Source organism: Rhipicephalus microplus, chromosome 4 (assembly GCF_043290135.1).
Source record: "Rhipicephalus microplus isolate Deutch F79 chromosome 4, USDA_Rmic, whole genome shotgun sequence".
In the NCBI taxonomy this organism is placed as follows: Eukaryota; Metazoa; Arthropoda; class Arachnida; order Ixodida; family Ixodidae; genus Rhipicephalus; species Rhipicephalus microplus.
Window position 1 is genome coordinate 77,604,515 of NC_134703.1, and position 15,147 is coordinate 77,619,661.

The following is a 15,147-nucleotide window of genomic DNA, read 5'->3' on the forward strand; positions in this document are numbered from 1 at the left end:
TCCGCCTTTTGCCTATCCCAAGTTTCCTCTTCACTGCTTTGACGCTTCCTCCGTTTTTCAGAGCGTGCTCAATTCTCTCCATGTTATACCTTCTTACATCGCATACTTTACGTCTATTAATCAGCTTCGAAAGCTCTGCCAGTTCTATTTTGTCTGTTGTACTTGACACTTTCATGATTTGACGCTTCTTAATTAGGTTCTTCGTTTCCTGGGAAAGCTTGCCGGTGTCCTGTCTAGCTACCCTGCCTCCAACTTCCACTGCACACTCCGTGATGATACTCGTCAGATTATCATTCATTGTATCTACGCTAAGGTTGGTTTCCTCGCTAAGAGCAGAGTACCTGTTCTGCAGTGACACTCTGAATTCCTGTACTTTCCCTCTCAGTGCTAGCTCATTGATTTGCTTCTTGCGTATTAGTTTCTGTCGTTCCTTCTTCAAGTCTAGGCGGATTCGAGCCCGTACCATTCTATGGTCACTGCATCTTACCTTGCCAACCACTTCCACATCCTGCACGACTCCTGGGTGTGCAGTCATTATAAAGTCTATTTCGTTCTTATTTACGCCATTAGGGCTCCTCCATGTCCACTTGCGGTTTTTTTCGTTTTCGGTAGAAGGTATTCAAAATACACAGATTATTGCGTTCTGCGAATTCTACTAGTAGCTCTCCTCTGGCGTTTCTAGTGCCGATGCCATAATCTCCTACTGCCTGGTCTCCAGCCTGCTTCTTCCCTACCTTTGCATTAAAGTCGCCCATTACTATAGTATATTGTGTTTTCACCTTACTCATTGCCGATTCCACGTCTTCATAGAAGCTTTCAACTGAAGCGTCATCATGGCTGGATGTAGGCGCGTAAGCCTGTACTACCTTCATTTTGTATCTTTTATTCAGTTTAATTACAATGCCTGCCACCCTTTCATTAATGCTATAGTAATCATCTATGTTGCCAGCTATTTTTCTGTGAATTAGGAACCCTACTCCCAGTTCTCTTCTGTCTGCCAAGCCCCGATAGCAAATGACGTGCCCATTCTGTAGCACAGTATAGGCCTCATCTGTCCTCCTAACCTCACTCAACCCTATTATATCCCATTTAATGCCTTCTAGCTCCTCGAATAATACAGCTAGACTTCCCTCACTAGATAACGTTCTAACGTTAAACGTTGCTAAGTTCAAGTTCCAATGGTGGCCTGTCCGTATCCAGAGATTCCTAGCACACTCTGCTGCTTTGCAGATCTGACCGCCGCCGTGGTCAGTTGCTCCTCAGCTGGTGGGGACTGAGGGCCGTGAGTTAATTGACGAATGCCTACGGGAGGGGGTGGCCAGATACTGCACCAGGGTGGCCAATCCTTCTCTGATGAGATCATCGGTGCGTACCGGCTTTAAGCCGGTACGATCAGACAGTAAGTCACTCATATACTACTACTTTACAAAAACCTCATAGTGGGTCACTATCATCGTCGAATATCATCATCGTCGTCGTCGTCAACGCAGCCATCTTCACGCCGGAGAAAAAGAAGGGCAGGCAGGTAGCCAGGCGGGGCGGCGACATGGGCCGGGGGCGGCGGTCGCAGCAGCTGCTACTACCACCATGGCTGCTGCTAGTAGCGCTGTGCGTGCACCGCGGCGGCGGCGAGCTGAGCGATTTCGTGAGTCGCTTCGAACGCGTTCGCATGCAGTCGTTCAGCGTGCCTCCCACCCGCAGCGTAGACGCCATGGACGTGGCCGCCGATTCGCAGGGTGGCTATAGGGTCTCGTTCATGGCCTACGGCCAGCACTTCAACCTGTCGCTGGCCGAAGACCCGCGCCATGTGAACCGCATCCCAGTATTCGTGCACAACACGAGCGGCGTGTCGAAAGTTGCGTACGAGGCCGACTACAGCCTCTACATCGGCCGCCTCGAGGACAACCCGCGGTCTGAGGTCATGGGCTACTTCCGCGACGGTGTCTTCGACGGCGTCATACGCACTGAGAATAACGTCTATTTCGTCGAGCCGGCCGACAACTTCTTCCTGGAGAAGCAGAACTACGACGCCGTCGTCTACTCCGGTATGGAGGTAATGGCACCCGACTGCGTCACCATGAAAGGTGGTGTGCGCGCCTGTTTTCAGAACACCACACGCGCCGCCGTTGGTCCCTCCAAGCAGCTGCAGCGGCTCGCCGACGCAGACCTCCTGACGCGCATGAGCGCTCAGAGAATGCACTCATCCTCGACTAGCGGGCCGTCCTCGGGGCTCCGTGTCTGCGGCGTCGAGCTGCTGGCCGACCACTCGTTCTTTCGATCGCGCAACCGTAACGTCAATCTCGTGGTGCAGGAGATGATCCTGCACTTGCATTACGCCGATCTGGTCTTCCGTAACACCGACTTTCAGCTACCGTTCCTCGTGGGGCTCATTCCCGAGAAGGTAACCATCTTTGCAGAGCCCAGCAGCAAGGGCTACCCCTTGGGCCAAGAAGACCTCTCGGCCAAGGATTACCTGGCAAGCTTCTCGTTCTACGTGCAGCGACACTGCCTGGTCGTTGGCTTCTCCCACCGTCCGTTCGAAAGCAACACGCTGGGCATCTCGTTCGTGGCCAACCCAGACCCCGAGGGCCCCGTGGGCGGAATTTGTGAGTTGCCTATGCGCTTCATCGACCAGGACACTATACATAGCTTCAACATCGCCTCCATCACGACGAGCACGTCGAACCGAAAGCGGGTTCCGCATGGAGTCTCGTTCGGAACGGTGACACACGAGATCGGCCACAGCTTCGGCTCGCCGCATGACCCAGCCGCCGACCCGGCGTGCCACCCTATCGGCAAGTCGGGCTTCTACATCATGGTCAAGTACTCTGTGGACGGCTCTCTTCCCAACCACCGTGCCTTCTCACCGTGCTCGGTGCGCGACATGCGTAAGGTGCTGCGCGCCAAGGGCACCTGCCTGGCCGAAGATGGCGCGCGCTGCGGCAATGGCATCATCGAGCCCGGTGAGGAGTGCGACTGTGGCTCAGAGGCCACCTGCGACACCTTAGACCCTTGCTGTTCGCCGGCGCCGTCGGCTCTGCCGCTTCACGAGACCCTGCTGCCGCCTCAGCGAGACCTACCATGCACCGTACGACGCGCCGGCGGTTCAACTTGTTCACCGCGATCGTCGGCCTGCTGCAGCGATCAGTGCGGCGCGACGCTGCTGCGCGCCGCATCTAACGCGTCGTGTCGACCTTTCGACGAGTGCATGGCGTCGGGTGTGTGCGACGACAAGGGCGTGTGCCGAGCGTTGACGGCACGCGCTGACGGATATCCGTGCCGTGGCACCAAAAAAACTTGCCGCAACGGCAAGTGCCAGTCCACCCCCTGCCAGGACAGGGGTCTGCTGGACTGCGTGTGCGAGGACGATGGGCACTTCGGCCACGAAGAGTGTCACATCTGCTGCCGAAACGGCTCTCGCGGCGCCTGCCTGCCCGCCATCGAACACGGCCTCAAGTCACTCGACGGCCGCCTGTTCGTCCAGCGCTCGGACTTCTTTTGTCATGGCCGGCGTGGACAGTGTGACGGATTCGGCATGTGCATTGTCTCGCCCATGATATCGCACAGTAGCAGCAAGTCGGTGGCATCGCTGATCCTGCTAACACCTGCGGCCAACTTCGTGCCACTGCTTCTGCTTTTTCTGCCACCGTTATTGGGTAGGCAATAATAAAAATCGTTGCTCTAGTAGACATCAAAGTGTTTTGTGCTAAATGTATCAAATCGTGTTAAGCACAGATGTAGTTTCATTTGGTCCCATAGCTCTGCTTTGTAGCCTGGTGTAGCGGCGTAGACGCACATACGGCTGTATTTAGCTATCTCAGCGTGAAGAGTGTGGAGGTTAGAAAATAACAAATTCCGGATAGCACGCGATGTTTGCAGGACCTCCTCTATAATACATCATCGTGGTTCTTACGATGTCCTCCGGACGTCATCAGAACGGCTTTCGGGGAATTACGTTTACTGTAAAATTTTCTGAGGACGATTCGTTGTCCAAAAAGTTCATTGCAGGATATTTAATGGGAAATGTCTTTTTCGTAGCTGTTTTGTCACAGGTGTAAGCAAATTAAATTGACCTGATGACCACTGTGTGCATCATTATTTTTATAATTGTTAACACGATAGCGTTAAAGAGCTCATTTTGCAGAAATTCCGGCGTCGGCGTCGTTGCTTGTGAGCAAATAATCATCTTTGCGTCACCGAGAAATCGAGCACCTTTGCATGACCGAAAAATCGAGAAAGATGCTAATAAAATTATAAAGAATTCCGGGTTTGAGTGGGGATCAAACCCTGGCCGTTTGCGTGGCAAGCGGGTAGGAAAGAAGGAAAGAAGGAAGTGCCTGGAAACTGTGGCACACGCCCGGGTACGCTGGGGGATTGGCCAAAATCCGGGTAGTTCTGATGAAATACTGTTCATTTGTTAGCTCACGGTTTTTTAACTATTGAAAAAAGGCAAAAATTATGTGAGCGGGTGTTCTGCCACCCAGCCACTCCTTTATTTTTTTTCTTTCATGGTATGTTTGGCAATGCGCGTTAGAATGAACAGAAAAGGGCAATAATAGAATGGAAGATAAGTACAATCACACAGCGATAGTAAGCACTCTAGCGTTACTGAGGGAAGACTCTACGAGGAACGAAGTTCAGAAGAGCAGCGAGCGTTCTTCAAATCGCGTTATACGCAAAAAGTGGTGAGGCCCAGCACTTCACCAAGACGGGGTTCCAGTCCAGTTTAAAGTCCGTTTCATTATACATGTCTTCTCGATGAAGAGCCATTTAAAAGTGGGCTCGAAAAAATGGTGGCTTCTGCGTTGCACGCAGAACCCACCATTGCATATGAATCTTCCATAGGCTGTGCATACTCGTGAGGAAAAACTTATAGAAAGGCACTCCATCAAGTGATGTGGGCAAAATATAGCGTATAGTGTAAGAATCATCATAGAAAAATATAGCATCTTTGAAACTGACAAAGCAGGGAACAAAAATACCGTTTCTTTTTACCCATGTTTTTACGGGGCCCCGCCGCGGTTGTCTAGTGGCTAAGGTGCTCGATTGGTTACCCGCAGGTCGTGGGGTCGAATCCCGGCTGCGGCGGCTGCATTTTTGATGGAGGCGAAAACGCTGTAAGCCAGTGTGCTCCGATTTGAGCGCACGTTAAAGAACACTAAGTGGTCAAAATTTTCGGAAGTCCTCCATTACGGCATTTGTCATAATCATATGGTGGTTTTGAGACGTTAAACCCCACATATAATTCAATCAATATTTTTGTGGGCAGCGTTTCAATATGTAGTTTATAGAAAAATGTTCTTCAATTTGGAGAGACATCCATTTTGCGCACTCGTTTCGACACATCATGACCTGGCGGATCGGAGTACAATGCACAGTACAACGGAGGCGGGAAAAGCACAGATAGTAAATCTCTTTGTGAGACACTGTGTACAAGTTTTCTATTTGTGAATACAGTGAAAATAACTTCCTCTGCTTTGAAATGCAACGAAAAAAGCTTTCATGTTTAACAAACACACGCGTCCTGTATACGTGCTTCACAATAGACCTTATGCGAAATGGCTGCCATCTGTCGGCCGCCCTGTGCACACCACCATGTTAGAGGCTCGAGCGCGGCGCAGTCCACGAGTGTTTACGCATACGTATACGCGAGGCGTATCGACGTGAGGCATGTATTAAGTGATGATCGCAATACCGGCGTATTTCTGCGTCCCTTGCAGCACACGGAGAGGAACTCGGAATGCTGAAAGAAGAAAGATAAGCCGTAAACTTTGCCCCTTGTTACATTTTTAGGATGATAACGTTTCCAGGATGTGCTCCGGCTACGTGTTTGCATTCTCCTGTCTAAGCAAGTAAGACATGCAATAGCATTTGTACGCGTGTTCTCTCAAATGGCTGTACGCCGAAGCAAGACGACACGTCTTTATAACGCTTTTACTAGCAGCCGTTTAACCAGTGAAGGTGACTCGATCGTACACTTCACGCAGAAGCCACGTTAACGCAATGAGCTTTATCTCAGCTAATATCGCGCTAAATTTGTTGTTTTGGTTATTACGTTTCGGTAACGGCACACGCTGTATAATTAGCAAGTGTGCGTCGTCCGTCGGTTCATTCTGAGAAAGGATCCACGGCGTTAAAGCATGTTTATTCCGTGTTGTTTCGTTTTCTCTTCCGGAGAGTGACAAACTGCCGTTTAGTGAAACGACTGGCTCATGCGAACGTTTTTCAAGGATTCGTTGTGCTCGGCACGCTCGACCTGCATGAGACAGTGTGTGCAGTGATGACTCAATGTACTTTACCAAAGTCATTCCTCATTGTTCCTCCCTCTTTCTTTCCTTTTTCCTCTTACCTCCGTCCGTACGTTCGTCCGTCCATCCGTCCGTCGCTACGTGCTACCGTCCGTCTGTCTGTCTGTCTGTCTGTCTGTCTGTCTGTACGTCCGTCTGTCTGTCTGTCTGTCTGTCTGTCTGTCTGTACGTCCGTCCGTCCGTCCGTCCGTCCGTCTGTCTGTCTGTCTGTCTGTCTGTCTGTCTGTCTGTCTGTCTGTCTGTCTGTCTGTACGTCCGTCTGTCTGTCTGTCTGTCTGTCTGTACGTCCGTCCGTCCGTCCGTCCGTCTGTCTGTCTGTCTGTCTGTCTGTCTGTCTGTCTGTCTGTCTGTCTGTCTGTCTGTCTGTCTGTCTGTCTGTCTGTCTGGCGACGACCACGAGCCGCCGCTGCTCCGCTTCGTCCATGCCCTACCAACGATCCGACACGCACCACGACGATCCAGAAAACTGAGAGAGGCACTCGTTCCCCGCGCACCTGCGGGTACAGCCCGCGCAGCAGCCAATCGGAGAGTAGTGGTACAGCGCCATCTAGAATATCCTCACTCAACTACAGTTTGTATGCACTTCTGTGAGACAGCGCCACTTATTTATTGTACGGGAGACAGAGGCGGTTACGCCTAGCCCGCGCCAAGATTAGACTAAGAGGTGCTTCGCTCCAAAAAAAAAAAGAATGAGCAGACCTCAAGCAGCAAGTAAAATCACCTATTGGCCTAGTGCGTCACCGATGGCGGCGCTGCGAACTGCACTTGTATAACGTCAATTCAAGGATCTCCAGCTTTCGAAACGCCGCGCCGTACAAAAATCAGCGTCGTGGTAAAACTAGACAAAGAAGCAGTTCAAATGGTTATCTTGTGTGTGGTGACTACTGACGCTGTTCTAACAACCGTGGGTATCAACTTTTTTAACGCTCGTTTTAAAACCATTTTTCATGAGAATGCCTTTCTATTAAGAGCAAGGGCTGTACTGAGTAATACTAGCGTGGGCAGAGGGCGCTAGAAAAATTTTTTTAGTAATAACAAAAACATCTGTCATTACACCTACATAATATCGCTGGAGGAAAGAAATGCCATTTGTGAAACATAGTGATGGATTCGACTTTGAATAAAACATCGTTTTTCACTGCTACTGTTAATTCTTTCCACACATAATCGCGCTTCAATCGCAGCTCCCAGAACTCCCAATGCAGATGTCGCTGGTAATAGCTTCTGGACCGTCTTTCTCCCGAACTTTCGCGACCTATTTCAACAAACCTTGGTGCCTCTCTCAGTCTTCTGGATTGTCTCCGTACGTGTCGACTTGTAGGGGGAGGGGAGGGGGAGGGGAGGGAGGGGAGAGGGAATCGGTCGAAGCGGAGCAGTGGGCGTGGAGGACCGCGGCGGCTCGTGCTCGCCGCCGCATGGGTGCACGGAGAACGAGTGCCTCTCATAGTCTCCTGCATCGTCGCCGTACGTGTCAGGTCGTTGGCGGGCATGAATCAAGCGGAGTGGTCAATATGAAACTAAGGTGTCTCTACTCTATATAAAACTAAGCTGCTTTAGTTCAGGGGGCGAAGTACAAACGTAAATTCTTGACCACCGTTTTCTCTCCTTATAACGGATCCGTGTTAGGCGAAATAAAGAGGGCGACATTCTAAAACTAAAGTTATTACAAAAATTCAAGCTACACTGATCTGTACTTTCGCTTTATAGTCCCTTAAAGCTATACTGCGCTTCGGAATTATGTGAGTGAACCACGGGACAGAAGTGTTACAAAACGTCATCTGTATACAGCAGCTTCCTCGAAGCTCTACGCAAGCTTTAGAGTCGATGCACATACTTTCATCCTTCCCTGAACTTCTTCCTTGGTTTTGCACGAACAATGTTACACAAGGGGATTTCTGCCGTACTTTTTTACCTTTATCTTTTAAGTCAAAGCACAACTGCCGCTTTATAATGACAAGCCTTCTCGTCTGACATTCACTAGCATTGCCACTTGTAGCCCAGCTTGCGCGACCACTTTGTCCCACGTGAAAGAGAGACATGAAGATAGAGAGAGAGAAAGTATAGACATCTTTATTTAAAAGGTAACAAAGAGGAGGCGCCCTTAGTCCCGGCGCTGCACCGTGATTCCTACCAGGCTGCACAAATAAGCCAGGCACCTTGTTCTTCTCCTAACCACCACCACCCCTTAGTCCATGATGCCTTGAGCTCGGGCAGCACGGGTCGAATGGACGTACACTGTTATTTGTCATGCCACCATGAATGCGTTACGGAGACGACGACGCCAGGGGTTAGATCTATATATAAAAAAATTGGCAGATCCCACGTGCAGTGGGAATCAATGACATGCGAAGTGCGAATGAGGATGGTTGATATGTCACTTTAAAATCAGCACAACATTACAAAGCGGATTTAAATTAGGCCGTACATGACTGTTCCATGTCATGATTATCATTTCGCATAAGGATCCATTTCGTGTACATTTCACGCACAAACGAACGCCTGTTTCGCTTGAATTTACGTAATGGAGTGATAGTTATACAGAAACTACTTATATTTTGTACGGCTTCAAAACAAGCCGCAATCTTAAATTATAGATTATCGAGTTACATCACTTTAGTCGGAGCAAATGACCAATCTTAGAAGGACCTTATAAAAACCCTATATTTGAGGGCAATCCGCTGAAAGCGGGTGTGTGCCCTTAATTCAAAGTGTCTACATCTAGAGTCAGACCAAAAACACAGAAACGTAACGAGCAATCATGTCACCTTCGGTTGAAGAAGATGAAGAAGAAGAAAAATGGCGAAGGGCAAGGACGTCCAAGACGACAAAACAAAACAAGACGTCCCAGTGGCTACAGCATCACCAAGCTCGCAGTATACGCAGACGTTAACGCGACACACAGAACCTTCGGCGCTGTCAGCGAAGCAACCCCAAGCGGAACGCAAGGAGAGCCTCTCGACGACCACCCGTATCCACACCGAGATCAGGACTCGCGGCATCGTCGTGGTCGTCAATCTAGTCATTATGCTGCTGTCGCTGGTCGCTCTCTGGTGCGCCACCTACTCGTACGCGGTGCGACCATCCTCAGAGAGGGGGAACCTGCTCAACAACGTGATGCGCAAGTCCTTCCTCTACACATTATTTATGCACCTCGACGTCTTCATACTCGTGCTCAGCGTGTCCTTGTCCGTGGTCGCCGCCTTCGGCCTGGTGGGCGCGCTTCGGGAAAACATCACCGTGCTCGAGGCCTACCAGAGCCTGCTGGCCCTCACGATCCTGCTCAACAGCGTCGCGGCTGTGGCGGGCACGGTGATGCCGCAGTCGGCGCGGAACCACCTCAGGCAGACCGCGTTCGTCGAGTTCATCCAGAGCTACCGGGAAACCGAGTACTTCCAGCACATGATAGACGCGCTCCAGGCGTCAATGCGCTGCTGCGGCTTCTCCGAGGACGCGTTCCGAGACTGGAACCTCAACGAGTACTTCCACTGCGCGTCCGGCAACCCGAGCCGCGAGCGCTGCTCGGTTCCTTTCTCCTGCTGCCGGCGCCGTGTGCTGGGCGACAACGAGACTTCCGAAATGTCGATGCCGCCTGGGCGCTTCTGCGGCCACGGCGTGCTGCTTATGGACGACCAGGAGGCCTGGCGGCACGTCTACACGCGCAGTTGCGCCGACGCTGCGCTCACGTACGTCATGGACAACCTCGTCGTGTTCGTCGGCGTCGGCATGGTGCTCAATATGATTCTGCTGTTCATGCTCATCACGTCGGTCATATTGCAGGACCAGATACACAGCATCACGGCCATCTACGAGGCGTACTACATGACGCTCGAAGAAGGCCAGGTTGCCATGCAGGAGGCCGGCCTCATCAAGTTGCCCGAAAGACCTCCCGACGATAAGTCGACAGACAAGGCTAACTACAAGGCTAACGACAAGGCTAACGACAAGGTGCCGGTGTAGCGAAAGAGGACGGCGCGTACGGTTTCCGGCTGTTATATAGCCAGTCCCTTCCGTACCACGAACTATGGCGTCCTTGAGCTTTTCCTTCCATTAATTATTTTTCAACGCATGTGTATTCGACTAGCCTGCTTTTTATCTGTTTTATGGCTTCTATAGTTCACGAACATTTTCTTCTCGTGTATACGTAAATGCGAGTCATTCGGCACCGGCACCCTCTTTACATTATTATGCAGTGCTGTGCAAGTTTTTAATGAATGGCATTGCTATAACATAGCACTGTTTGCATAACTGCATATTTCTCTTTGAAAACGCGTGTTATTTCAGCCACACAGTCGTGCATTGGCATGACCCTGAAGAAACGTTGTTATGGTGACAGTATCGAAGCAAACAAACCCCTTTCTAATTGACCTTGTGTTCCATGAAAGAACACTGTTCGGACTACGTGGACAGAGTACAGGATTGGCTGATCATAAAATATACATATCAGTGTCGGATACAAACGTTGAACAGATTCATTATGAAGGGATACGTATGCGGGACTATACCATAGTCGACGAACGCGTAGCTCAAGATGTAAAGCTAGAATTAAGAGGCAAGAAAACAGTATTTTGGAATGCAAAACAGGTTTTAGCTGTAAATTAGGCACGCTGTGCCGTCTTTTACATTGCGCGCCAGGTGAAAGACGCGATCCTATACCCGCACAATGCTACCCGACATATTTCAGACGACTACTGTTCATTTGACATAGTCTGTATTCTTGTGTATGCTGAGTGCATGTGTGGTGGTCTCCCAAAAAAGAGAGGACCGGTACGAAAACTGGTCGTGCTGACTTGGAAGAAGTCGGCAGGAACCATTAGATTCTACCACAGCGTCCACTGTGAGCTGGATGAGCCAGAGTAGGTCTTTTGGCTCGGAGACGCGCAGTAGGGACTCCCACGACTCTGGGGTGTTTGTGTTGTTTGTGTCGTAAAGTGCGTGCAAGTCTAGACCATACTTACGAAAGTGAGTGGCGATGAGGAAGGTTGTCACATTCGCGTTATCCGTCCTGAAATATATTCTGCTGTGTGGGAAGCTGTGTGTATGCTGCTTCTCATAGGACAGCCTTTGGGCAACCTGGCGTCTTGTTAGATATTGGACACTGAGCGGAAACGCTCAGGTGCACACACGCTCGCCCGAGTTCTTAGCTGCCCAGCTGAGTGTAGATTGCGACGCGCCTATTCAGCCGACACAGATATGTCGCAGAGTTTTCTACTGACCATTAGGGGCCAAACCTCATAAGCGCGAAAACGCACGCGACAGCGACGAGCGATGCGACGTAGATCGTCTTCGCGCGATCAGTCGCTAGCGCAGGCAAACCTCATTCACGCGACGGCTTCGGCAAGCGAACTTCACTGTTGCTGGCATAAGGCCATCTACTCGCACCAAGAAAACCACGTAGTGAGCGGTATGTAATTTAAAAATAAGATATATTGTGTAATGGAACGGAAAGTGTTTATGAATGCCTTGCAGCACTTTCTTTATATGCACATGCGTAAACATTGCGTTATTTCTTGTTGCGCGTACGTGACTCGGGCAGGGTCACGTGCACCTATGTTGTCCTTGTCTTTTCCGGTTTTTCGCTATTGGCTACTTGAGCCCAGCACTTCCGCGCGATGAGCGACGGTTTCCAAATCTGGAGAACCGAGCGATCGCGCGAAAACGAGCACGCGACACGTTGCACGAACGCCCTGTTTCGTCGCTCATAGCATCGCTCGTCGCTCTCGCGTGCATTTTCGCGCTTATGAGGTTTGCTCTTAATACGAACATGCTCCAGTAATACCAACTCGGATGTGCGTATACCCTCCCTCACAGCACGATCTCATTGAACGGTACACCTAGGCGTATATTAATGGGATCGTAAATAGCTCGTTTTGTGGAAATTCCGTAATTGGCGTCAGTGTCGTTGGTAGTAAGCGAAAAATCAGCGTTGTCCGTGAGGCGAAAATCCGAGATACGGAAAAGTAAATAAAATAATAAATATGGACGCTTTGGGTAAAAATCTAGCCCAGGCGTTCTGCGTTGCAAGCAGGTGTTCTACCATCGAACCACTACAATTCTTGCAACCGTCTTTGAAAAAGAAAACCTATACAAATGTAACACAGTCCTAGGAAGTTCCTAGACGCTTGTAATATGTTGTGTGGCTGAAGTGCAGATCGCACCAGGCATCGTAATCTGGAGTGATCGATGAGTGGGTTTTCAAGGGGCACCCACTACAAGATACTCAGGCGTAACTAATCATCGGCAGCAGAACGATCACCAACAAAGCGAACAGCTGCGTAGGTGAGCATGGTGACTGACACCAACGTTTTTAGCCACTGGGTCGTTCGCTAATTTGAAAAATGAGGAGTTAGGGCGCAGAAGTCAAGTCACAACAGTACTTGCAGCCGGAATTTTAGATTGGAACGGCCAATGCAATTCGCACATGCCTTCCATTCCTTACGACACAGTTGACGCGCCCACCGAGGCTAGCGATTGGGAAGTCTATGCTAACGGGGCCCGATTACGCTACAGCAATCTGCTCTCAGTATTAAGGCGAAGCTCTAGCGTCCTTCATATTTTCCCACGCTAACTTGCACACCCAGTCAGCAAAGGTGTGCGCACGGGACGAGGCCCATGCTCAGTGTAAAAGCGTTCTTTTATCGGTATTATACAGTAACGCTACCTATCCCGGTGCGCACAGAAGCTCCTTGAACTCCGAAAAAAAAAGGTAAATTTCTCCACACAGCAACGTCAGGAGCAAAACACGACTCAGCTCAATATGGCCTCTAACTATAGGCACGCAAGTGCCCCAGGCTTTGTTAGAGAGAAGTTTTTAGACGAAAGAAGTGTTGTTACTAGGCGAGTCATTACTCACAATCACGGCAAGCAAGCAACGCCATATACAGTAAAGAAGGTCGTGCCCACGGTGCCCGTACCGGGGACAGGCGAAAGTTTTGAAATCCGAAGAGCACCGACTCCGGCGCTGACGGTCATCGCGAAACGAAGCACCTAAACTAGGATGAATGTCCCCTGTGTGACTGTAAAGCGCCTGCAAACCCCTAGAGAGACGGGAGCGGGGTAATAGAAAGAGGCGCCTGGCTGAGTGGACTATGGTGTCCGCTGTCTCTTTTTAAACGCTGCGCAATACGCAGCTACTATCGCACAGACAACGTAGATGTCAATCGATATATCTGGGAAAATTGCAAGACAAAGCACGTAAAATGAATGTTGCAAGCACTACCACCTTTGCTGTATGCGAACAAAAAAAAACACGTTTTCTTTCAAGTGCAATGTGCCAGTGTTGGTGTTCAAGCTAATAGTTAATATCTTTAATTATAAACATAGCTTCATCAGTTCTTGAATACCTCCAAAATTTTAGCACACTACTGTATTACGCTATCTCCAGAATTGGACCTATCTTGGGGCCTCCTCAAGTCGCCTTTCCGTGATTAAATGAAGGGCTTGGTTTATGCAAAAATATTGTGGACCATGGACCCTCTCCCCGAAGAGAACCCTGATGGTATGCGAAGCAACAGCGGTGCGCACGGCGTTGGCCCGGTTGAAACGGGCGCCGACGTGGGCGCTGGACGAACGGTTTGAAGCGAACCTCGATGTAGCGTTAACTCGAGTAAACGTTTGTTTGAAACGCGAAGACACGGGAAGCGGGTTGGGTTTCATGTGTTATCGCAGATAAACGAGCTGAAAGAGTGTTTCCACTCGAAATGCGGTCGAGCGTTGCCGGCGGTCGAGAGGGTGAAGCGAGAGGGAAGTAGGTTGTGAGCGGGCAGAGAAGGCGGCAGCTGCAGGCGCTGCGGCGAGCGTGCTGCGGTGAAGGGAGTGACGTCAGCGCGCACCTGCGAGAGAAGCGTGACATCAACGCGCAGCTGCGGCGTGACCAACTTGGCACCGCTCCAACACCTGCGGCGAAGAGAACGCGCTGGGGCGCGTTCGTACGGACGCACGCACGCACTGCATTACACACGTGAATCAAAAAGCTGCTTCGCATATAAAAAACATCGCCTGCGATATTACCCCAACTTTGATACCCTCTGTCCACTGAACGATTGCACCACGGCCGTATCCCTTTAGCTAAGCACGTTCCACTGTCGCCAGCTAAAACTATTTTCTAATTCACGCAGCGCTTTTTATATGCCGTAATATACATGCTGTGCCGTGCTTCATCATCTCCCCTGATCATTTCTCTCCACTTCAACCACACACGCCTCATCCTCACTTCCCTTTCCCACCCCTTGCTATACCCATACATGGCTACTATGCACATGGTTCTGCCTGCTATACCCATATATACATGGCTACTATGCACATGGTTCTGCCTGATATACCCATACATGACTACTATACACATGGTTTTGCCTCCTGCTGTACCCATACGTGGCCGTACACATGGTTTTGTCTGCTATACCCATACATGACTACTATACACATGGTTTGCCTGCGTGGTGTCATGTCACACACGGCTGTTCTTTGCCCACTTCACCCTCAAACTTATCATTCACTAGCTTTACTTACTACACATGGCTATGCTATATATGATTTTGTCTGAGTGACGCAAGTGACGCCAGACGACGACACAGGATGACATATGGCAGCAGATTACATGACCGGCCCCGACACACAAAAAAAAACAGAAAAAAATGGAAAAGTGAAAATGAACTTAAGGGAGGAGGAAATAAAGAGAAAACAAAAGAGAGACAAAGGCTTCACAGTTGCACAATTCCTTCAGACTTCGCACCTTTAGTGCGAAGCTGCCTTAACTTTTTTTAATGCTTTTTAGACTTTTATGTTATATTGTTTTTTCAAGAACTATCTCAGCTATTATTTCTGCTTTACTTAAATTGAAACC

General features: G+C 49.9%; 2 protein-coding genes across 2 annotated transcripts; both read left to right on the forward strand.

Moving 5' to 3' along the window:
• The first annotated feature begins 1,546 nt into the window (after nt 1-1,546).
• LOC119172754 (disintegrin and metalloproteinase domain-containing protein 10) lies at nt 1,547-3,667 on the forward strand. Its single transcript, XM_037423900.2, has one exon. It carries the CDS (start codon nt 1,547-1,549, stop codon nt 3,665-3,667), a length of 2,121 nt encoding a protein of 706 aa, XP_037279797.2.
• Nucleotides 3,668-9,104: 5,437 nt separating this feature from the next.
• LOC119172753 (tetraspanin-33) lies at nt 9,105-10,265 on the forward strand. Its single transcript, XM_037423899.2, has one exon. The coding sequence runs from the start codon at nt 9,105-9,107 to the stop codon at nt 10,263-10,265; it is 1,161 nt and encodes a 386-aa protein (XP_037279796.2).
• The last annotated feature ends 4,882 nt before the right edge of the window (nt 10,266-15,147 follow it).

Bases quoted from the DNA above. Each gene is read 5' to 3' on its own strand.
- LOC119172754 (XM_037423900.2), top strand. From the start codon at position 1,547: ATGGGCCGGGGGCGGCGGTCGCAGCAGCTGCTACTACCACCATGGCTG.
- LOC119172753 (XM_037423899.2), top strand. From the start codon at position 9,105: ATGGCGAAGGGCAAGGACGTCCAAGACGACAAAACAAAACAAGACGTC.